The 26,792-nt window shown below is 31.1% G+C and overlaps 1 protein-coding gene across 2 annotated transcripts in view; it reads left to right on the forward strand.

The window, feature by feature from the left end:
* Window positions 1-3,344: 3,344 nt before the first annotated feature.
* LOC119615924 (tyrosine-protein kinase Dnt) overlaps window positions 3,345-26,792 on the forward strand; it is a 37,030-nt gene continuing 13,582 nt past the window's right edge. Inside the window, exons 1-5 of one of the 2 annotated variants that reach the window (XM_037971964.1) lie at window positions 3,345-3,467; window positions 4,152-4,389; window positions 4,595-4,763; window positions 5,206-5,366; window positions 5,517-5,659. In XM_037971964.1, the coding sequence (XP_037827892.1) occupies window positions 3,393-3,467; window positions 4,152-4,389; window positions 4,595-4,763; window positions 5,206-5,366; window positions 5,517-5,659 (786 nt within the window). In that variant the 5' untranslated portion in view covers window positions 3,345-3,392. The remainder of the gene's footprint in view (window positions 3,468-4,151; window positions 4,390-4,594; window positions 4,764-5,205; window positions 5,367-5,516; window positions 5,660-26,792) is intronic. The other variant, XM_037971965.1, reaches the window with a different exon arrangement.

Here is a 26,792-nt window from a genome sequence, read left to right on the forward strand (position 1 = left end):
TGATAACATGAGCTTTTTTAGAAATGTTTACAAATGCTTTAAAAAGAGTTTTTTTGGAATATTATTTATATTCCGCTACAAAAGTCAATATTATCGCCCTAACTTCTAAACATAGATAGTTTTAAATTTTTCAAAGTGATTGCCTCCAACATGTCTCTACTATTGCCTGTTAGATATAATTGTCAAACGAACTGTCATATGCCATTACTTTTCGAAATTTATGGCTCTGAACAACCCTACAACAAATATCAAACCCCAAAAACTCCAAATTATCCAGAAAAATTCACTGTTTGGTGCGATTTATATGCTCGTGGTATCATCAGACCTTATATCCATGAAGCAGGAGCTTTACGGTCAATGACCAATGATTTCTGTTTAAAAATATTTTTGAAATCAAAATTTGGAGATAATTTGATTTTGTTATATGGACTATCGGGACTACAGACTATGGTCCGGATTAAGGATCATATACATAATCCAGACTATAGACTATATTCTCAGCTATGTATAGGGACTGGACTATAGATTATAGTCTGGTCTGCAGACTATATTCTGGTATATATGTATGAACTATTGACTATAGTTTGGACTATAGACTATAGTCTGAATTATTGACTATAGGACTATATTCTATAGTCTAGACTATAGACCATAGTCTGGACTATAGTCCAGACTATAGTGTATAGTCCAGACTATAGTGTATAGTCCAGACTATAGTGTATAGTCCAGACTATAGTGTATAGTCCAGACTATAGTGTATAGTCCAGACTATAGTGTATAGTCCAGACTATAGTGTATAGTCCAGACTATAGTGTATAGTCCAGACTATAGTGTATAGTCCAGACTATAGTCTATAATCCAGACTATAGTCTATAATCCAGACTATATTCTATAGTACAGACTATAGTCTGTAGTCCAGACTATAGCATATACTCCAGACTATAGTCTATAGTCCAGACTATATTTTATAGTCCAGACTATAGCCTGTAGTCCAGACTATAGAATATAGTCCTGACTATAGTCTATAGACTGGACTATAGAATATAGTCCTGACTATAGTCTATAGACTGGACTATAGAATATAGTCCTAACTATAGTCTATAATCCAGACTAATCTACAGCCTAGACTATAGTTTAGACTATAGTCTACAGCCTAGACTATAATCTATAGTCTAGACTATAGCCTATAGTCGAGACTGTAGTCTATAGTCCAGACTATAGTGTATAGTCCAGACTGCAGCGTAAAGTCCAGACTATAGTGTATAGTCCAGACTATAGTGTATAGTCCAGACTATAGTATATAGTCCAGACTATAGTATATAGTCCAGACTATAGTCTATAGTCCAGACTATAGTGTATAATCCAGACTATAGTCTATAGTCCATAGTCCAGACTATAGTCTGGACTGTACGCTATAGTCTGGACTATACACTATAGTCTGGACTATACACTATAGTCTGGACTATAGACTACAGTCTGGACTATAGGCTATAGTCTAATCTGTAGACTATAGTCTGTACAATAGAATTACATTCTGGACTTTAGACTATAGTCTAAACTATAGACTATAGTCTGGACTAAAAATTACGCTGGAAGTCGTACCTTTTCACATCTGTTGGTTATTGTAACACATTTCGAAAATTTTACTATTTAAAATCAGCGAAATTAATCAAATACTGCCACCATTATAACAACTTCTGTCAGTCAATAATATTGACCAAAATTCTTCTGATATAATTAAAGCAAGATAATTAAAGTTAAGCTTAAATAATGTAAATTTTTTATAAATTCTATGCTCAGCTATAGTAAAAAAAATTCCCCTCCTCCAGAAAGAAAATTAAAACATCCTTTAATTTTCCAACAAAATAAACTCTTGTTGATAGATTTTTTTTAATATGACTTTCTTAAAAATATTTATAGTAAAAGTATAGTAGAATAATAGTGTAAACGTGTATACATACACTAAACTATACAATGCGAAGTACATTCATATATACCCATTAATATCCTGCAGTTTTACAAGTAAACAAAGTATCCGTTTTGAGCACCATTTTCAACAAATATACAATTAATAGGTTGATATTACTCTTTGTAATAAACAGAGAAAGAAAATTGTTACTTATGTAAGGTATTCTAGTGGGAAATGAATGAATTGCTTGTCCCTAAGTAGTCTGGAGAGGAATGACTTTAAAGTATAAACTATAGCATATATCTATAGTCCATTTGTAATCCCAGTATTCCTCTTTCTAGCCATAATATGTACCCAGAACTACAGGATTACTACATAAAATACATACAAATATCTCTACTTTATCATTTTGTACTATGAAGGAAACATTAAATCTCTCAAGAATTTCATTTTAAGCTTCCGCATATCTAGTATTAGCAGAAAAAAAAAAGTTTCAAAAAAAAAAACTACAACAATATAAAACAACATTTTCTCCCTGCAACATTTAGACTCAAAGCGAGAAGTTAGTGAAAGAAATACACAAAAAATGAAAAAGTAAAAACACAAAATACACAAACGATGAAGCAGAGTAAACAGTTAATTTCTATTTAGTTTAGTCCTTGTTTTCTTTATTATTTTTTTGTACACTGTCTTTCACTCTCTCACCCTCTGTAGTTTTTTTATCCGGTTTAATACAACACCAAAATTGATTTAAGACATTGAATAAAACTGTTGTTTGACAAAGAACAACGTAATTCATGCATTCTCTAATATATATTCTTTCATCCGTTCATTCATTCTACGAGTCACCACCTTTATTAAGAAGACAATGAATGAGCTGTAGAGTGGAGTAGGAGTTGGCAAGGACAAATGGACGGACAGACGGATATAAGACAGACTGTCTTTTAGACATTGTATTACAGGACATTCTAGATAATGAAATAAAAAACATACTGCGGCAAGGGTCATAGCATTTGGGTGTTGGGGGGCTAAATGAAATGGGAGAAAAAGTAACAACAGACCTTAGTTTCCTTTTTTTTTGGTAAATTGATACAAAAGGCAAATTACAATAAAAATAAGTATAGAAGATGACACAAGAAATTTATGTGAGTTGTATTTTGTTTGTTTGTAAATTTATTTATGTTTCGTTTTGTTTTTTCTTTTCCTTTTTCCCCTTTCATGCTTTTTATCAAGAACATTCATGCAACATGGTCTATATGGAACTATTTTTCTATTTTCATGTATTTTTTTCACTCTTGTGGCTGAAACTTTTGCAACCCAAAACTACAACAACTGCAATAATGAAAACTTCAACTGATTTGTACAACATAATAATAACAACAACAAACACCTACTATAAAAACGATGCTGCAACAATAAACTAACAACAGGATTGGAGGCAGATTTATTTTATGTACACGAGGGAGCAATAAACACATACGCAATGCATTTTACGGTACCGGTGCCGGCAGATGTACATGACCTCGAATTTTCGTGGCAAAGTCTCACAGCTTATCCGGTAAGTTGCCAACTTTAACACATAAAACAGCAATAGCAATAATAACAACAACAACAACAGGCAAGAATGGCAGCCAACTTTAACCGCATAAACAGTTAAACTCCCACCATTGCCACCCAAACTTCACACCCATACACACAGAAGAACCCACGTCACATTACATTAAATTATCAGATAATAAATGGGTGTGCATGTGTAGGAAAATGTGCATGTGTTGTTTGTTCAAGTCTGTAGTTGTATGATTCTGTTTACACGTTTAGTGTGGTTCGTTTGTTTTTGTGCCTGTATAACATTCAGCTGTTTTGTATTTTGGTTACACTAAAGTTTATCCTTAAAACGTAAACAAACACATACAGACACCCAGCCACCCACGGTAAGTCACACAAACACATATATAAACACATCCATCCAACTAACCAATCTACCAGTATTTGTATTTTCTACTGTAAGGCATGGCATGGTGGCTTGTCTAAGTGCTGCTGCGACCGTTGTTGTTGCTGCAACCACTCAAAAACCAATTTGCACTCCATTAACCACCTACTTGTTTCTGTTGCTATTTTCTCTTGCTGTTGTTGTTGTTTTTGCTATTTAATTTCATTTTTATCTTTTACTCCACTTTAACTTTACCCCCCGAAATGTTCTAACAAAAATTCTTGAAAATTGTTTTATTTTTTTAATGCGTAGCTGCCATATGCAATTACCATCGATTATGACCATGATCAGGAGGCTTTATCCTTACCCACCCTTAGTATACCTGAAAAAGGTTATGTGCCACAGCAGGTGGAAACATTCCTAGTGCATTTGCCTTGTAGTGGCAACGTTACCGAACAAGTCCCCCTCAGTGTAAATATGCTGGTGAGGGGACCGCCACGACATAATGACACCAAATTACATTTCAAACGTAATAAAATTTGTATTAAAGGTAAGAGAACATTTGTCCAGTTGATTCTTTTTTATTTTACTCATTTTACATTAAAGCTTTTTTCACATGATGATGACAATGAGGTTGACACAATTTTCGAGCCGCCACTGCTGGTGTTGCTAGAGATAAAAACGAATTGTTATCATTTCTCATTTATCCATTTCCATTTTGTTAAGTAATTTTTCCAAACTTTCTACATTTCAAGGTCTTTTTCCAGCTCCCAATCAATCGCCAGCTCCGGCACATGCTCCCTCACAGGGACCAGCCTTGTTGGGTGCTGCCGCCTGTGCTTTGGGTCTGGTTTTAGTTGTGGGTCTTATAGCCAGCACCATGTATTTAAGGGCCCGCAAACAAATACGTCAGGATTCATTACAGTAAGTAAAATTATAATAAAAAACTTGATTGTGTTTATGAAGCAGGTATCGGTAGAGTCTAGCAAAATAGCTCTCCGAATGTTTTGTATCCGTCCAAATTTTAGTCGATTGTACATCTATTATCCAGAGTAATAAAGTAAAATCGGAAAATAACCTTTTTTTAATAAAATGTTTAATATTATTTCAAACCTTAAAATTTTCCATAATTGTGTTAAGCCTTAAATTGTTAAAATCTTTTAATATTTCTAAAAACGCAAATGTAGTACTTTTGCGTTCATTAATAAATGCTGACTACATACAAGATTGGCTTAATCACACATTTGTTGCAACTTTAAAATCCCATACCACCAAATAAATAATAGCACTTATACTTAACTACACATTTACATACACACATACATACATAATTTATTTTACTATTTAATCTCTTTCTTATCTTTAGCACCAGTTTTACAACCGCTGCTTATGGCAGTCATCAAAATGTCTTTATACGTTTAGATCCTTTAGGCCGTCCACCCAGTGCAAATAGTGGTTCATATGCCACCATAGCAAGTCTCAATAAATATCCTTGTGAATCGAAGAAGTCATGCAACATATTTGAAAGTAAGTTTGTTAAAGATTATTTTGTTGTTAAAACTTTACAACACTAACTTAACCTTAAAATATTTTTAGATAAATAGCAAAAGTATTTTGTATCTTGAAAAATACCAAGTGTGTCTAATAGTTAATTGTGCTTTTTGTTTCATGTTACAGAATTTCGTAGTTCACCCACACCCTCACCATATGCAACAGCTTTACTGCCCATGGGTGATCAGATAGCAGAGACAATTTATTCGAAACCCGAATCAGTGTGTCCCTCGAGAATTTCATATTATGCATCGTCACAACTAACACAGGTATGTCTACATATACATTGCAATGTGTTTTTATTCGTAATTGAGACAACACGATTGTGAGCATGAAAACATAAAAAAAAATAACCATAAACCTCAAAAAGCAATTATAATTTCTAAATTTGATACAAATTTTATGATAAATTTCTATGGGAGCCAAAAACTCTTGGGGGAAGTTGTTTCAGGGGGGAGTTTGTGATTTACCGTTTCATTTGGTTTAAACATAAGGGTTGATTTGTGCTGAGTTGAGTACTTAATAAAAACGAATTTAATACTTTAATTTAATTTTATTTGTTTGTTATCAAAACTACTTCATATTTTTTTAAGCCGTTGTTCAATTTCTATTTTCTGCTATTTTAAGGTCTTTGGGTTAGTGGGTTCGTTGAAATGATTTTTTTCCCATTTTTCATTACATTTCATTTTGTTTGTTCTTTTAGACTGCTGCAGCAGCTATTTTTTTAATATTTTGCTGAAATGTTTGCTGTTAATGGCTCTTTGAGTTGAAATGCGTTGGGGTTTGTACTTCTCATGTTTGTGTTATTTCTTTACTTTTTTCTGATGTTGTTAAGCTTTTAAACAAAAATTTAAATTTTCAACACGTGCCGGTGTTTAAATGATTTTGCTGTTATTGTTGCAGGCAGCTATTTCTTGCCGTAGTTGTTGTTGTTTTTTTGGTAGTTCTTACTTGAGATTGTTTAAAGTTGAAAACGTGCTAAAGGCGATTACTTTTTACAAGTGCTCAATGGACCAACAAATATTTATACTTTTTAACTCTATATACAATTCCACAACACTCTTTTTTTTTCTTAAATTTTGTGACGCTCAACTTCAACGGGAATGAATATCAAGCATCCTTTTCATTTCATATTATACCGGAAAACACAAACTCAAACACATACGCGTATACACTTACTTAAACACTGAGAAAACACATTTCCACTTTATTTATACTCAAACTCCTCCTGTGCCATATTCTTGAAACTCTAGAGTATTAAAATTGTTTTTTTTAGCACTTGTTTACACTGCAGAACATTTGAATAGGGGCCAATTGGGGAACATTTAATTGAACCCAAACCCAAAAAGTAAAATTTTACGTAATTGCTATTATCTTTAAAGTCAACTGACATAGTTTCAATAATCAACTGACGAGACACTAGTATATAGCTGATCAACTTCAGATTAGACTATAGACTAGACTACAGACTAGACTATAGGCGTGACTATAGACTAGGCTGTAGATTAGACTAGGTTTTAACTAGACTATAGACTAGACTATAGGCCATACTATAGACTAGACTATAGACTAGACTATAGACTAGACTATAGACTAGACTATAGACAAGACTATAGACAAGACTATAGACTAGACTATAGAATAGACTATAGACTAGACTATAGACTAGACTATAGACTAGACTATAGACTAGACTATAGACTAGACTATATACTAGACTATAGACTAGACTATAGACTAGACTAGACTAGACTATAGACTAGACTATAGACTAGACTATAGACTAGACTATAGACTAGACTATAGACTAGACTATAGACTAGACTATAGACTAGACTATAGACTAGACTGTAGACTAGACTAGACTATAGACTAGACTATAGACTAGACTATAGACTAGACTATAGACTAGACTATAGACTAGACTATAGACTAGACTATAGACTAGACTATAGACTAGACTATAGACTAGACTATAGACTAGACTATAGACTAGACTATAGACTAGACTATAGACTAGACTATAGACTAGACTATAGACTAGACTATAGACTAGACTATAGACTAGACTATAGACTAGACTATAGACTAGACTATAGACTAGACTATAGACTAGACTATAGACTAGACTATAGACTAGACTATAGACTAGACTATAGACTAGACTATAGACTAGACTATAGACTAGACTATAGACTAGACTATAGACTAGACTATAGATTAGACTATAGACTAGACTATAGACTAGACTATAGACTAGACTATAGACTAGACTATAGACTAGACTATAGACTAGACTATAGACTAGACTATAGACTAGACTATAGACTAGACTATAGACTAGACTATAGACTAGACTATAGACTAGACTATAGACTAGACTATAGACTAGACTATAGACTAGACTATAGACTAGACTATAGACTAGACTATAGACTAGACTATAGACTAGACTATAGACTAGACTATAGACTAGACTATAGACTAGACTATAGACTAGACTATAGACTAGACTATAGACTAGACTATAGACTAGACTATAGACTAGACTATAGACTAGACTATAGACTAGACTATAGACTAGACTATAGACTAGACTATAGACTAGACTATAGACTAGACTATAGACTAGACTATAGACTAGACGGTAGACTAGACGATAGACTAGACTATAGACTAGACTATGGACTAGACTATAGACTAGACTATAGACTAGACTATAGACTAGACTAAAGACTAGACTATAGACTAGACTATAGACTAGACTATAGACTAGACTATAGACTAGACTATAGACTAGACTATAGACTAGACTATAGACTAGACTATAGACTAGACTATAGACTAGACTATAGACTAGACGATAGACTAGACTATAGACTAGACTATAGACTAGACTATAGACTAGACTATAGACTAGACTATAGACTAGGCTATAGACTAGACTATAGACTAGACTAAAGACTAGACTATAGACTATACTATAGACTAGACTATAGACTAGACTATAGACTATTCATTTGTAATTACCACATTTTATATGCGAAACATTCAATATTTCTTATAAAAACGCCAAAAATCTGCATACGTTTGTTGAAATCTCCAGCTAAAACGACTATAGTCTCTCTTGACAACTGACTTTTACTCGCCCTTAACATAATCACCGAGAATGTATGTCACACTTGAACTTTCTTTTCACTTTAACCATAGATTGGGTTACAATGAGCAGTTATAATTCGTTCATTTATTCCGCATTTTTTTCTTCATTTTTATTTTTAGTTCATGTTCTGTGTTCTTTGTATTCTTTTTCCGTTTCAAATGCCGCTCATATATCGCTAGTTAAGTTTTATGCTGCACGTTTACGATATCAAACGAAAGTGAAAGGGGTTGAAATTGTATTCCTTTTTTCTCCAAAAAAAAGGTACACGAACACGTTTAAACATACAAGGAACAAGAAATACTTTTTTATAGTTAATAAAATAAATGTACAAATTTTATAAGTTTAATATGAATTTTACTATTTAAACTCGTGCCAGCAAATATTTATTTATCTACTTTAAAAGTTTGCCTTGAGTTTTTCTATACTTGATACCAACAACCAACACATTTAGTTTTTGATTTTTATTTAAAGATCATGTTGCATGTGCCTTCTGTTGTTGTTGTTTATGTTGCTTTCAGTGGTGATGGTGGTACTGCTGTTAGTGTTGTTGGTGTTAACTTTAAGTGTACAATCCATACAATTTGTTGCTGTTCAGATAAATATCTAACCTCTGAAATTAGCAAACCAAAGTTTAGAGAGATTCAAACAATTGAGATAAGAAAATGTTGCATAGACGTTACAGCTGCGAGTATGAAATATTTTTTTTTTATTTATGGGGGAAGTATGCCACAATGTGTAGAGAAAGAATGTATATTGTAAACATACCAGGTTTCAAAAAAAATATATGCACTATGTATGTGTGTATGTACCAGTATTTTGGAAGTTAAACGTATTACAAGGAATGTCTATCAGGGTAGATTTGTATAATCTTAGGATTCAGCATTTGTAAATCCATAAAGATGTGAAAATTTTGGAAATCCAGTTTTTAATTTGGCATCCCTACTTATTACCAATTAATTTTTAAACTGTTTCACAGTTGCGTATGAGTATTGAATAAATTTTTACTAAAATATTGCGTATGAGTAATATTATTATACAAATGTCAATAAATAATTATAAATCATACGTCAATGTGCCACAAAAACATAAATCAAAATTTGTTTACTTAATCCTACAGAAATTTGAATAATTCTGCACTGTATTAAAAGCTGAAATCAAAATAGATACATATGTATGTATGTATGTATGTATGTATGTATGTATGTATGTATGTATGTGTATTTACATATATGTGTACAGCATTAATATTTGAAATTTATTTTTCCGTAAAATCAGAATTAAAACAATTTATTTACCCACCAAAGAACTGATAAAAATATTCCGTAATAATAGATAAATATATAAATAGTAAAAAAATGCAATTAAATTTCCATGAAATAGTTTACAAAGTCTAGTTTTCAATGTTGTAATGCCTTTCAAAAACAGCATGAATTAAAATATTTAAAACTATCTTTTTTATTACTAGGAATACTTCCTCTTTGTCAGTTGCAATGATTTTTTGCATACAAAAAAAAAATTCAGTTTTAATGTAAATTCATATTTATACATTTACATGAACATTTATATAAAATACACATACATATCGTCGGTTGTATCGTAAACTAATGTATGAATGTATGCAATTTTTATTTCATAAATATTTTAGTTTCTTCCTTGAAAACTATAGAAAGTGAAGTTGTGCATTTGCTATGACGATATACACTGAGAAATATGAATATATAAATTTATATTCTAGGTTATCATCACAACTTTCCAGTACTTAGCTTCTATTGCAAAACCCAACAACCAACCATTGAAAACTCACTATCTCGGTGAACTTAAATGAACCAACTTGTATTAGTATTAGTGTAAGTTTTATGCTTTTTTCCCTTATACATTCTCTAGAGTACAGTTTAAAAATCCTTTTTTTTTCATAAACTTTTTAAAATGTACTTACTTTTTGAAATACATACACTTTTAAACATTTACAGCTACAGCCGTATATACACATCCTAAATATATATGTAAATGTTAATTTGTGTATGTATATGGATTTTTATCATCATATTCATGTGTGACAATTCTCAAAGATTGGATACTAATTTCAAAAATGCTTGTTTGTTTAAATTGTTTATATTTGCCTAGATTTCAATTTCACCCTCATTACAAAAAACAACAACAACTAGAAAGCAAAAGCAAAACATTGACAACATTAGCAGAACCAACAGCAACAGAAAGCTAAAATACAAATACCGTCATAGTGCATATGACAGACAATATACATACATTCTGATACATAAACTCATTCAACAATTACAACCCCTCTCCTAAGCCTACACATTCGTTAATATCAAGTAAATGTAAAGATTCATTCCAGCTTCTTTTTTTTAATATAAATCCAGAAAATTAAAAGGACTTTAAGAATAAATACCAACAACAAACCGACCCACTTATACAACAACAAAACTCATAGATATTTGTGTTCTCAAACTCCATGCATACACTGACTCTGTAATTCACATGGAGACAATGTATTTACTCAAATGCCACTTTAGTGTATCTATGTAATGTAGAGAGAAGTTACTCTAAAGTTTTCGACTGTCACTTAGAAAGTATATCCCCTACTGTACGGGGTAGCAGTCCGGAACTTTTAAACGGATCATGTACTTCCATATTTTTTTGAAGGGTCTAGTTTTGAGATTTCCTTAATGGATCAGGTGCTCGAATAATTTTGGCAGCGCTTGACATTGTCTTACGAAAATCTGCTTTGGATATTTCCAAGTTTGCACCAGTTGTTTTTTCAAAAAGCCGAAAAATCTGAACAAATATGGAGGCGTTAAGTTATTGTGGACATCCTTCAGCAAGTGACGTACTAGACTACTTATAGCCGGTAATAGGCGGAACATATCGATGTTTTTGGCTGTAATAACTGGACACTGGGTCCTGGACAGACATGCAAGTCGGCTTTTTTTCTGATAATATTGTGCCCTTGCTCTAAAAGGGGAATTGGGCTCCTATTCAACAAATTTTGTTACAAGTCAATACAAGTGATAAGCCAAATCTATTAGACCTTATTATACCAGAAAGTTAAATTTTAGTGGAAACTACTGTATGTTATGGATGCATTGACTACTTGTCGATATATATTGTAGAGCCAAAACTATCCAGGCTCTCTGGCCTGTCTAGTTTCTTTTTGTTTTTCTTTTCGTGGCAGAGCACAATGGGTATGATTATATTTGTTAATTAATCGAAGAGTTCTTGGACTTTAAAGCGTTATACTACCTGCTTCCAGTAACTTAATATAACCTCACATTCAAGTCTCGTTAAACTACGAATTTAGAACGTTGACTCTTATAAATAATCAATATTTTAATAACAAGCAAAGAACTTTTTATAAAAGCAGATCTTATAAGTATTTCTAAACCAAAAAAAATCATTCTGTTTTTATAGTCCTTAATCCCATAGTAAACTAAAAGGGATATTGTTTTCTACAGCCAGATATTGCTTTGACTTTTTTATGCACTCTATGCCATGCAAAATAGTACACCCACAAGAAAGAGAAAAAACAACAACAACAACAAATTAACAAGAACATTCCTTCACATGCTGCTGTTGTTTTAACGGCTGTTGTGTTGCTCTTTAAAGTTCTTGTATTTTGAACTTTTAAAGATGTATGAATGTTTATTTACATTTACTCTACACACATACATATGTACATAAAATCCTGCCTGTCTGTCTATGTATGAGATGTGAGTGCAGCCATGTGTTGTTGTATACATTAGGGGGTGTAATTTTTTTAATATTAAATTTTTTTAATAAATGTCAGTGGCCCCGTAGATATGAACATTTTTCCAAAGAGGAAGAAGAAGTTAAAAAAACATATTTTTACCTCCCTATTTGTAAGTACTTATCAAAGTGCTTATGCGTAAGCGAGCGTAGTATGTAAGTACTTTTCTCCAATGACACCGGAGGAGCTACTGGAATGATATTATACAAAAATTTTCGCTATTCGACCATAGGGCAACGTTCATCTCAATACCGATATATTTGTGCAATGTATTAATTAATATTAGAATCATTTTCCAAAGGTTCTTAAGTAAGGTTATATCCCTAATATTTGTATATAAGTTAGAGTTTGTATGAGTATATTATAAACATGCATGTATTCAACCAGTCGGAAGAGAATTTAATGAATTTCCAGACTTAAACAAAAACACAAACACAAAAAGTAATGACTTAAATGGTAGAACAAAGACTAGCAGAAAGGGGAGCAAATTAACATTAGAGTTTAACAAACAGAGTATGGGAGGGGGCTTAAAGGGGATATAAGGGATATTGTTTTTTCTTATTAAACATTTGTTTTTCTCCCCAACACCCATTTAGTCAAGTTGTGTTTATGAAATTAGAGTAAATTGTAATTGTAGTGCATGTATTTATGTTGCTGGCTGTGTCAAAAAAAAAAAAAAAAAATATATAGAAAAAAATTGCTATAGAGTTGGAGTAGTTGTTTTTAATTGTATTAGTATGTATATGTATACAAACACTCACACTTATGCTTATAAATACATATACAAAGTATAATGAAAACAATGTTTTATAATTTTTATTGTAAGCTTTTTATTTATAATATGTCTGTCTGTATGTTAGTGGGGCCAAATAGTATGTCGATGTAAGTGTATATAAGGACCAACTTATTTTCCCCCCATTAACTTTAGGACTCATTTACAACGTTTACTGAACATTAAATCAGTCTATAAACGTTTAAGAATTTAGCACCGACAACGAATGTGACACAACAACAAAAAAAAACACAGAAAAAATATAAAAATTACAAAGTCTATAATAAAATTAACACGCATACATGCATGTAGTTAAGTAACATCTTAACTCCTTTTTATTTCTGTTTAAATTTAAAGCAAGTGGTAGGGAAACGATGTTTTTTTTTATCACAAAATAAACAATCTACACATCTGTTGCAACATGACTTTATGCCACATTTTATTTAGTACTCAAACTCCTATGACAGGCAAACTCACATAACATCAGCAACACAATTGCAGATACAAAGAAAATTAAAAATGTTAGAAAAAACAATAGAAAAAAAAAAAAACAACTTAAATAGAAAATTGTTTGCAGACTTTACCAAGTGGCGACATTGAATCTATATTGTGTACAGAGTTTTAGTCATAAACATTGAAGAGACAGACTCAGTATTGTTTATTTGTGCATAAAACACCAAGTTTTTTTTATTATTATTTCTAAAGATTTACCAGATTTAGTTGTCTGCTTTTAGTTGTAAAATTAAATTTAATGTATTTTATTAGGACGTGGCGAATTATTGATATATTAGGGATTAATTTTAATAACTGCCCGAAAGTATGTTACTATTTTTGAAATTTAAAAAAAAATTCCAAAATTCCAGGAATATTCGCGAGAAAACTCATAAATGAAGTGGCGAGTTATTGGTATATTAGGGTTTTATTTTAATAACTGCCCTAAAGTATGCCACTATTTTTGAAAATTAAAAAAAATCTTCCAAAATTCCCGGAATATTCGCGAGAAAACCTTAATTAATCTTTTCGTACAAATAAATCAAGGAGTTTGAAACTTAAGAGTGCAAACATGCATTTTAGCCAACTGCCAAAGGATACGTCATATCCATGGGGTTTTCAATATGATAATTGCCTAACAAATTCTTCAATATTGGTCTAAACTTGGTTGACGGCTAATAGAACTTAAGTTTTGGAGCGCATTCCAAAATCTCTAGACTTAAACACTCGGAAGGGCTTAAAATACCAGAGGAAAGCATTATTAGCCATAATAATCATTATCAGAGAGATCATTAGGTTTTATAAGGTTTTTATAAAACTTTAACAATAGCTTCAGATTCGAACAGCAATTTATGAACTGAATATCTTTAGTAAACTGTACTGTAAATTTTATATCTGCATTCCTATGTCCATGAGACCACACTGTTTTCTACTTAAGAAACCCTAAAAAAGTACTATAAACATCGTTAAGAAATTAATCTCACATTCTTTGTTTACTTTTATTCCTTACTTGTGCTTTAATACTTTTTCTTACTTTTTTTCTATATGTACAACTATTTATACTTTACTTAAGTTATTTTTTTACGTTTCTAGTTTTAATTGAAAATCTTATTTTCTCCTACTACATTTTGGATTGTTATTTAGCCGTTGGGACAATTAGACAACCAAACAAACCACCCACCTTTTAGTTTATTAAAAAGGAAAACAATTGGAAAAATAGCAACAAAAACAACAACAACGATAAGCGCAATTACAAAAACAAACAAAAGACCGTTTAGTATGGTGACTGAATTGACTGTCTGTCTGTCTTTCTGTTTGTTTGTGTGCTTGTCTATACTTTATTGCTATAACGACTTTCGACTACACTTATTTAACAACAGCAACAATAATTAAAACAACAACAACAGCAGCAGCAACAACAACAGGTGCTAATTAAAAATGTTGTCGCCCCATTAAATCCATTTAATGGGCTTTTGTTGTTTATGTTCTTGTTGTTGCTATTATTACTAAATATGTTTCTAGTATTTTGACAAAAACAACAATAATACTTTTTCCGAGAGACCAGAATAAGGAGAAACAAACATAAAAAAGGGCTTTTCCCTACAACTTATTCACTTATTGCTGCAGTTGTTGTTTCTGTACTTGTTTTAATGGCTGAGAATGTGCTCATAAAATTCCTCTTTTAGACAATTGAAATAAAAAAGTAATAAATGTTTCGTGTTTTTTTCATTTCACTTGCTTGCTTTTTCCCCACTCTCTTACTGCTTTTGTGTGTTTCCCTTTGGAAATCAAAACCTTATATTGTTGTTTCTGTAACTTTGAATGAAATGAGTAGAAAAAAGAAAATTGCTCTTGTTTGCTTAAGTGCAACTAATTTATGTATGCAGCATATTTTGTAGGTTCAAGTTCAGTGTTAAAATCCTTATAGCTTTTCCTTTTTTTACACTCTACTATCCCTCTCTCTCTCCATGAAATTCCTTTAAAGCACAGAAAAATCCTTTAAGACCGCGTGCCAGGAATTCAAGTGTTTAATAATGCGGTGGTAAATAAATTGTTTCTACTCTTTTATACGTTGTCTTGTGTTTCAGCTTGTTTTGTATTTGTATGCGAGTAATAGGATTAAACAAAATTAAAGATTAAAAGCAAGAAATACTAATTTAAGTATTAAGATTTCTTTGCTTAACTCAAACAACAGCAACAACAAAAACAAACACAAATAAAGGATTATTAGTGTTTTTATTTTGAAAAGATAAACAAGAATGTCTGTTTTTTGTCTTTCTGCTAAGTGGCCATCATAATTAATTCGATGGCTAAAGAAAACAACCCCACCGAACCAGGGATGAAAATTATACAAATAATTAATTGAATTAAATTAAATTTAAGTCCTTTTAAGTGTATTTGCTAAACTATTTTTATGGTGTTTAAGTATAAAAAAAGGATTTAACCTATATTGTTTAAGTTCTTATTTTTCCGTCGTTGTAGTTATTATTTTTTAATCTTCTTATGAGTTATATGTATGTACTAAACAGCTAGAGAGGAAAATTTTTTAATTTCAAAATTATTTTTATAAACGGGAATTGTCTTTTTATGAGTAGTAGAGTAAAATAAATAAAAGTTGTTAGTTAGTTACTTGAAAAGAGGATATATGTTAAATACAAAGAAATACACCTAGTCCTCTTACAGGCCTGTTTTGCGCTTCTTTACCAGTGTCTCTGGTGAGAATCTAACCCGCTGACAGACTAGAATACTAACCTATCGGATGGAGGCACACTATGTTGTAATGTTTAAGATTAAGAGATCTTTGAGCAGTCTAGTAACCTTCTAGTAGACTTCTTTATGTTTCTATTGCTTGATAACTAGACTGGTCTATGTACTAATCAGTTCGACTTCCCTATGGACTAGTCTGTTAATTAGTCTACTGTCTAGTATTTTGGCTATTCTATGGACTAATCTGTTGACTGTTCAGTAATGTAGTCTTTTGCAAAGTATACATATGTATATACTGGACTACCACATACATATGTTCACCAATCTATGCTCAAATCTATAGACTAACTGTTAAGTATTCAATTAAAAACAAGTAAGAGTGTTATATTCGGCTATGCCGAATCTTATATACCCACCATCAAACCTCGTTTGACTCGAATGAAACTTACTTATGTCGAATTTATACTCGTATTTTTAGGCCTGTTATGTTAAACTAATTTTCTGAAGGGGACCTTATATAGGGGGGTAGGGTCAATCATGGACCGATCAACATAAAATTTTTTAGATAGATTTTGACTCGTATGAAACTTACTTATCTCGAATTTCATCTATATACTAGTATTTTTAAGCCAGTAATGGGCGTTAAAGTCATTTTCTGAAGGGGACCTTATATGGGGGGTAGGGTCAATTATGGACCGATCCTCATAGCATAGTGATTTTGGATCACAAGAAACTTACTTATGTCGAATTTCATTGCTACATTCGTATTTTTAAACAAGTTATGGCTGTTAAAGCTTTTCGAGGGGCCACTTGTATGAGGGCTATCCGAAAACGTGGACCGATATTGCCCATTTTCAATATCAAACAAACCTTACCTATAAGAAATATTTATGTGAAATTTCAACCCTCTAGCTCTTTCCATTCGGACTCTATTGTGCTTTCAACAGACAGACAGACAGACGGACGGACAGACATGGCTAGATCGTCTTAGAATTTAATGAGGACCCAGAATATATATACTTTTGTGGATATATGACCAATATTTCGATGTGTTACAAACGGAATGACAAAATCAATATACCCCCCATCTTTTTTGATGGTGGGTATAAAGATACATTATTTCAGCTAGCGTCCATAAATTTAGAAACTATTAATTGGTCATAGTACAGGATGATGAACATATTTATATGCATAAATATTTAAAGTATATTTTGTATTAAATTTAAAGAAAATAGCTTTTTCCATTATGAAAACCAAAACCTTAAAGCCATCAAGTTGAACATATACGTACATGGTTAAATTTATTTATTTGTTTGCTTTTAAGGAAAAAAAAAGTAAAACCATATTTTGATAAATTTAAATTTGGACATTTTCTTGAAAGCTTTTTAATTGGAAATTAAGATGCTCACACATACAAAAGTAACACAAGGATATGAATTTATATACATACATATGATTGTGCATATGTTTCAACACAAAAAAAAAAAACATACAAATAATGACAATAATTTAAAATTCGACTATTATGCAAGAAAACAAAAGAGAAATAAACAAAAATATGTATAAATAAAATGCGAATGGAAGTTGTGACCTACTTTAACATCTCATTGATTTTTGTGGCAATTTTTTTTTTAGAATTTTGAAGAAAAAAACAAACCAAATGAAACCTACTACAAACATGGAAAACCAAAAATTTACATCAAAATAAACACACAGAAACACACACACACTTTAATAACGAAAAGCATATAAACATGAATACAGGAGGTTTCTATGTAACTACATTTGCATTTCTGTTTAAAGAAAAATAATATTTTTATTATGAACAAAAATACCTAAAGTAATAACAACTACAGCTATAACCATCATTGCAAGTGTGTCTTTTTAGTCTAGTTTTTACATTTTTTTTTTTTGTTTTTTTTTTTTTTTTTATTCAACAACATGTTGTAGTTGCTGGTGCCTCTGTTCAGAACGCAAAAATACTAATGGTACATTGTTTTTGAATTGTTTTAACACACTACAACAACTACGAAAACAACAAGAATATTAACAACATCACTACTAACAGCAATAGCAACAACAAACATTATTAAACATGAAAACAAAAGACCGAAAAACCCCCAAATGTAACAACTTTATAAATAATGCATAAAAACTACTACAACAACAACAACTAAACAACAATGACAGTAACATCAACGTCAACAATACCAGCAACAACACAGCAAAAACACAACTTAAAATGGTTTTAACACTTTTTTTCGGAAACTAAAAAAAGAGTACACACTTTCTCTTATACACACACGCAGCCATACACCATAAAAGTCGACAACTGCAGCAACCAAAATAAAAACGAACACTAAAATTTTAAACATACACTGTAGGATAAAAATTATGATTGTAATGAAAAACTACTCAAATGCTTAGTTGTCTAATATATGGATACCACTGTGCTACTTTATAGTCATAATAGAATGATCTTGTTAGCATTTATTACCTTGAATTGATAATGTATTCTAGTTCATAGTCGAGTCTATAGTCTTGCCCAAAGTCGAATCTATAGTCTAGTCTATAGTCTAGTCTATAGTCTAGTCTATAGTCTAGTCTATAGTCTAGTCTATAGTCTAGTCTATAGTCTAGTCTATAGTCTAGTCTATAGTCTAGTCTATAGTCTAGTCTATAGTCTAGTCTATAGTCTAGTCTATAGTCTAGTCTATAGTCTAGTCTATAGTCTAGTCTATAGTCTAGTCTATAGTCTAGTCTAGTCTAGTCTATAGTCTAGTCTAGTAGTCTAGTCTAGTCTATAGTCTAGTCTATAGTCTAGTCTATAGTCTAGTCTATAGTCTAGTCTATAGTCTAGTCTATAGTTAGTCTATAGTCTATAGTCTAGTCTATAGTCTAGTCTATAGTCTAGTCTATAGTCTAGTCTATAGTCTAGTCTATAGTCTAGTCTATAGTCTAGTCTATAGTCTAGTCTATAGTCTAGTCTATAGTCTAGTCTATAGTCTAGTCTATAGTCTAGTCTATAGTCTAGTCTATAGTCTAGTCTATAGTCTAGTCTATAGTCTAGTCTATAGTCTAGTCTATAGTCTAGTCTATAGTCTAGTCTATAGTCTAGTCTATAGTCTAGTCTATAGTCTAGTCTATAGTCTAGTCTATAGTCTAGTCTATAGTCTAGTCTATAGTCTAGTCTATAGTCTAGTCTATAGTCTAGTCTATAGTCTAGTCTATAGTCTAGTCTATAGTCTAGTCTATAGTCTAGTCTATAGTCTAGTCTATAAGTCTAGTCTATAGTCTAGTCTATAGTCTAGTCTATAGTCTAGTCTATAGTCTAGTCTATAGTCTAGTCTATAGTCTAGTCTATAGTCTAGTCTATAGTCTAGTCTAGTCTATAGTCTAGTCTATAGTCTAGTCTATAGTCTAGTCTATAGTCTAGTCTATAGTCTAGTCTATAGTCTAGTCTATAGTCTAGTCTATAGTCTAGTCTATAGTCTAGTCTATAGTCTAGTCTATAGTCTAGTCTATAGTCTAGTCTATAGTCTAGTCTATAGTCTAGTCTATAGTCTAGTATAGTCTAGTCTAGTATAGTCTAGTCTATAGTCTAGTCTATAGTCTAGTCTATAGTCTAGTCTATAGTCTAGTCTATAGTCTAGTCTATAGTCTAGTCTATAGTCTAGTCTACAGTCTAGTCTATAGTCTAGTCTATAGTCTAGTCTATAGTCTAGTCTATAGTCTAGTCTATAGTCTAGTCTATAGTCTAGTCTATAGTCTAGTCTATAGTCTAGTCTATAGTCTAGTCTATAGTCTAGTCTATAGTCTAGTCTATAGTCTAGTCTATAGTCTAGTCTACAGTCTAGTCTATAGTCTAGTCTATAGTCTAGTCTATAGTCTAGTCTATAGTCTAGTCTATAGTCTAGTCTATAGTCTAGTCTATAGTCTAGTCTATAGTCTAGTCTATAGTCTAGTCTATAGTCTAGTCTATAGTCTAGTCTATAGTCTAGTCTATAGTCTAGTCTATAGTCTAGTCTATAGTCTAGTCTATAGTCTAGTCTATAGTCTAGTCTATAGTCTAGTCTATAGTCTAGTCTGTAGTCTAGTCTACAGTCTAGTCTATAGTCTAGTCTATAGTCTAGTCTATAGTCTAGTCTATAGTCTAGTCTATAGTCTAGTCTATAGTCTAGTCTATAGTCTAGTCTATAGTCTAGTCTATAGTCTAGTCTATAGTCTAGTCTATAGTCTAGTCTATAGTCTAGTCTATAGTCTAGTCTATAGTCTAGTCTATAGTCTAGTCTATAGTCTAGTCTATAGTCTAGTCTATAGTCTAGTCTATAGTCTAGTCTATAGTCTAGTCTATAGTCTAGTCTATAGTCGAGTCTATAGTAGTCGAGTCTATAGTCTAGTCTATAGTCTAGTCTATAGTCTAGTCTATAGTCTAGTCTATAGTCTAGTCTATAGTCTAGTCTATAGTCTAGTCTATAGTCTAGTCTATAGTCTAGTCTATAGTCTAGTCTATAGTCTAGTCTATAGTCTAGTCTATAGTCTAGTCTATAGTCTAGTCTATAGTCTAGTCTATAGTCTAGTCTATAGTCTAGTCTATAGTCTAGTCTATAGTCTAGTCTATAGTCCCTTCTTTTTTAAAGAGAAGGGATACAAGTTATTGCAATCCCATTAGGCTATATTTTCTCAGGTGCCTTCCTAAGTTGACATGAATTTCTTATGGTAATATGTTTTTCCTGGAACCGTCATTGTTGGTTTTAAGGCATATCGAAAAAAAGATAATGTTTTCTATATTACTGTAGTGACTTGCATATGAAATATTTTGGTTAAAATTCCTAAATATGTTTATTTCTAAAAACTAGGAAGAACTATAATTTGCATAAGACATTTACAAATACATACATAAAACGTACTTGCAATGCAATAGAAGTGGCGAATGTGTTTTGAACATTTTTTGTATATCTTTAAATAAATATACATTTTGTACCCATCAGTTCTTCAAACTAGCCACTCAAATGTCGAACCACTCTTGGTAGTCAAGAGCGATGACAATCACTACTTTACTGTATCCTAGGTTACAGAGTGAGTTTTAAGTATTGTAGCAAATGCAATTCAATTGTTCACTAGCCGGTGACGCTAATTGATAGGTTAAACAAACGGTTTGGAAGTGATCCCGGGAACTGTTGGGTACATATACATGCATTTATGAATATATTAGTATTTGTATGTTGACGTTGTATTAGTATGTGTATGCAGTTGTAAATGTGGCCACATATTTTTATACAATTTTCATGCAGATGATGAGGAAACACTTTTTGTTAATAAAAGAAAAAACAAAAAACTTTACAACAGACCAACAGTAAAAGTGAATTGAACATCTTGGAACACAATACTTAATAGTACAACTGAACATGCAAAAGCAACAAACTGCTACCACATACCGGCAAGATTTGGAACTAACCGCAGGTGACCATCATAGTTTTGGACTTATAGTATCAAATTTTCTCAAATATCATTATTGTCTTGAAACGAAAGGTACTGAAAATTTAATAATTAAAAGAATACCAATTGCCAACGATACCAATTGCTCACTTTTAACATTGCAGGGCCAATAGTTACAACAATCAACAACCGTACTAATAGAAAAAGGAACGAAAATGAATGTACAATTGTGGCAGCAATTACAAGATGGTTTTTTCATATACTTTTATTTTGTCGTTTCCTTTAGAGGTCAAAACTTTTGCAGAGCTGCAGCCAGTCAGCCAGCCAATACGACAAAAGTATGTTAATTGTTGTACTCCTTTCAAACTATGTCAATTGGATTCTAAAGTTAGTAGTACTCCAGAAGATGCTAAGGACTATTATTCTAGCATGTATGTATGCAAAGGCAAATGAAATACTTAAGGAAAACTAAGAAGTTTCTTAGAAGTTAAATAACAACAACCCTTTCTTATTTATTCTAATGTAAATTTTTATTAAAAAGTTAAAATGTGCGGCATAAGGATTTTTTTATTTATTTATTTATTTATTTATTTATTTGTTTTTTTACCCTTCTTTGTCAATATGTAAATTAAGCTTTAAATTAAGTTTATATACAGACATTTTGAGAAAAACTTAAAGCTTAAAATATTTATATAATTTAAAATATTCTTACACCAGAACAAAAAAGGTAATTCTTCTCTGGGCGTATAATATTCTAAAATGATTTCAAGAATATCATGGTCACTGTAATCATATAGCTAGTTGATGCAACCATGTTATGTTAACTTCATCATTAAAGTGACTGACGCAAACAGATAGTATATGATTTCAGCAAAAATGTATGATATGACTTGAAAATTAACATGATTTGAAAGTAAGTAATAATGTTATAACAGAAACTACCACAAATATCTAAAATTTTTCTACTGCTGTCAACAATTTAAATATAAATAACCTTTAACTCAGCAAGAACTTTCATCAACTGACGAATTTGATTTTAAACTAAATAAACATGTATCACTCTACATTCCGGAAACGTGATGGTAGAAAACAAAAAGGAAATAAAACATAATTAACAACATTGCTTTGATGTATTTGGAAGAAAAGCGAAAAACAAGATAAAAAGGAATCATAAATTAGAAATGGTGGGAACTTCAATCAAAAGAAAAAGACATAATTAAAAGGTGTCACTTAAAGGACGTTTTGAATCAAACGATACAAGACAACAGCGTCAACTAAATACATTTCTATACACGTACAACAATTACGAATCGTTAACAGAGTATTTACCTAATAATATGACTGACATAAATATTTAAATGTTTTACCCCAAACACACATACATACAAACACAAATTGAAGATAAAAGTCGGCACCGAACTGTGGGGAATGATTATAGAACCGAAAGACATGTAATTATGGTTAAATTTTTAAACAGAATTTTAAATGTTTGATTTCTTGTGACTGTGTTTGTGTGTATCTATGAGTGATTGTATTTATTATAGTTATTTAAAATTCAGCTTATTCAACCACGAATACTTCCCTATATACATATGTGCATACATACATACTTATTAAAATTTATGTACGTATTAATATGTGTGGTAAATGTTGGGGTATTTGTATCTGACTTTATATGGTTGTCTACAGGGTTAAATATCTTTATGGATAAATTAATAGCTATGGATGGATGTGTTAGTATATATTGTGTTTTATGGTTTCGTTTTATATATTTGTTACAATTAAAATCAATTTACGTTGAATTAATAGTAATCTACATAAATAAATAGATAATCATAGACAGGAATATTAAAATAGATGAATAAAAAATTATTTTTATGTGGGAACAAAATAATTTCTTGTAACACATACTTACATACATTTTTATTAGAACACATACTTGGGAAAACTCATACATATACACAATCATTACAAACGTTTAATGTGAAAATAATAATAAAAAATTATTTTTATAACTTTTGCAATAAAATTAAGCAATAAATATTTTTAGCTTGAAATATGAACATAAATATAAATAATTATAAAGCTTTCAATGTCAAGAGATATTAAGTGATTGTAATTGCTGAAGATAGACTAGACTATAGACTAGACTATAAACTAGACTATAGACTAGACTATAGACTAGACTATAGACTAGACTATAGACTAGACTATAGACTAGACTATAGACTAGACTATAGACTAGACTATAGACTAGACTATAGACTAGACTATAGACTAGACTATAGACGAGATTATAGACTAGACTACAGACTGTCAAATGAAGACGAGAAACTACAATACATACTAAATGAGTTGTAGCTTAAAAAATTATATGTATCATTTTTTAGATGGGATTTTAAACACATCCTTAAGGCTGAAGGTGAAATAATTTAGACAACAAATTCTCAATTTATTTTTAAATTGGGAAACATTTTTCGTCATCCATATAAATGATCAAAAATGATGAAATTTAACTGTAAATATAAAAATATCAGTATGTGTGTCTTACACATATACTATAAACCTTAATTTTACATGGAAAATTCATTTAAAATTATTCATCAAATTTATATGTTCACAAATACGAGTGATTGCTTGTGTGTTGTTTCTATTGTAAATGTGAAAATATTTGTGCGTGTATGTAATTTTATTCCAAGTTAAAACCAAATTAACATAAATTATAAACAGACTAAATAACAGCAATCCACCATTATCTTCCCTTTATTTTTTTATCCCACAAAATACCAGGAAAAAGAAGTTAAAAATTTACATAAATTTGTTGAAATTACAAAAAGGTTTCTCTTTCATTCAATCTAAAATATTCTCAAGTCTATGGTGCAGAACCCTTTCGTAGCTCTGTTAAATTGCAAAAGAAAATGTGAGTTGAAAAGATGACAAGACAATTTCAATTTAGTCTTGTTGTACAAATTGAAAGATAATTGTTCATCAGGGTGCGTAAATAAGAAAGTACTTTGTTACATCAAACACACACAGGGAGAGAGATACAAATTTATACACCTTTGGCAGGAGATGAGGATAATGATGATTATGGATCGTTGTTATGGTTTATTTGTTAAAATACAAGTGCGTGTAAATGTCGTCATAAAGTAAAAATTGTTTAAACGACACCTTGTCTTTTTTTAATGTATGCACGAAATGTGTTACATTTTTATGCTTTACTTTGAACAATTTTCTTTGAAACTATAAATTTTGCCATTATCAAAGAGTGTACACGAAATATTTTGCCCAACTATTCAATAGATTGATGGTAAAGAAACTAGGGTCACCAAATAAATTTTTTTGCAATTGAATGTTAGTCAACATGGGTTTTGAATTAAAAAACTATAGTATTATTAAAGAAGTTTCTCTGGCCTATGTTGCTTCGCTTAACAAGTATCCTGTAGCTGTAGTTCTAGTACACCATTTTATTTGATTGTAAACTAGGAGTTTGGAGAATTTTATCCGTATTCACACTTTAGAAACTTTTCGGTTTACGAAAAACTCAAAACAAAAGGAAACTTGTACTCGAGTTCCTTTGTAATTTTTCTTGTTGTTGTAGCTGTTGTTTTATGCTTATTTTCCATTTGACTACAATACATTTAAGTACATTTGCTTTATTGTATTGGTGTGTGTGTTTATGTCCTGCTGCTTCCTTGTAGTTTCATAACATTTTTCTCTATTAAAGGAAACGTTGCTAAGCGACATAATTTTTATAAAATCTTTATAATTATGTCGCGTCTCGACTCGTCTGATGCCTCCTTTTTTTTTTTGGTACGTGTATGTTTTAAGCAATATATTTAACACCTCGTTAACGTTTCTGGGTTTTTAAGGAGTTTTTTTTTATTTTTTTCGGTACAAAAAAAACAATTTGAAATTTGAATAAATTTAATAAAATTCATTTAAGAAAAGGGCGTTTGTTGTACATAACGCTTTCTTAATCTTTTTCTATGACAATTTTAAATCATAATTAAAACTTTGTGTTCGCATCTTTCAGTTTTCAAAACAAATAAGGTATTTTAAAAATGAAAAATAACAAATTAAATAACACAGTGCACGGTGGGAAATCTACACCCTGTTGTTTTACAAGGCTTTTATGTTTCCTTGCCTAAACTATAGACTAGACTATCGACTAGACTATAGACTAGACTATAGACTAGACTATAGACTAGACTATAGACTAGACTATAGACTAGACTATAGATTAGACTATAGATTAGACTATAGACTGGACTATAGACTAGACTAGACTAGACTATAGACTAGACTATAGACTAGACTATAGACTAGACTAGACTATAGACTAGACTATAGACTAGACTATAGACTAGACTATAGACTAGACTATAGACTAGACTATAGACTAGACTATAGACTAGACTATAGACTAGACTATAGACTAGACTATAGACTAGACTATAGACTAGACTATAGACTAGACTATAGACTAGACTATAGACTAGACTATAGACTAGACTATAGACTAGACTATAGACTAGACTATAGACTAGACTATAGACTAGACTATAGACTAGACTATAGACTAGACTATAGACTAGACTATAGACTAGACTATAGACTAGACTATAGACTAGACTATAGACTAGACTATAGACTAGACTATAGACTAGACTATAGACTAGACTATAGACTAGACTATAGACTAGACTATAGACTAGACTATAGACTAACTATAGACTAGACTATAGACTAGACTAGACTAGACTATAGATTAGACTATAGACTAGATTATAGACTAGACTATAGACTAGACTATAGAGTAGACTAGACTATAGACTAGACTGTAGTCCCATAGTCTATACTATAATAATAGACAAGAATGTTCCCTTAACTTAAGACTAGTGATCTAGGGATTTGGGTTATATTTTTATTTAGTGAACCCGATCAATAGGCTGTTAGTGACCCGAAGCAATAGGGGACAATTTAAAAAATGTTTCCTTTAAATTATTTGTTCTTCTTAATAACGTTTACAGGATAAAACATTATGACTACTGAATCATTATATAT

Source organism: Lucilia sericata, unplaced genomic scaffold (assembly GCF_015586225.1).
Source record: "Lucilia sericata isolate MDLA Ls3-8-SP2 unplaced genomic scaffold, ASM1558622v1 Contig000048F_arrow, whole genome shotgun sequence".
Classification (NCBI taxonomy): Eukaryota; Metazoa; Arthropoda; class Insecta; order Diptera; family Calliphoridae; genus Lucilia; species Lucilia sericata.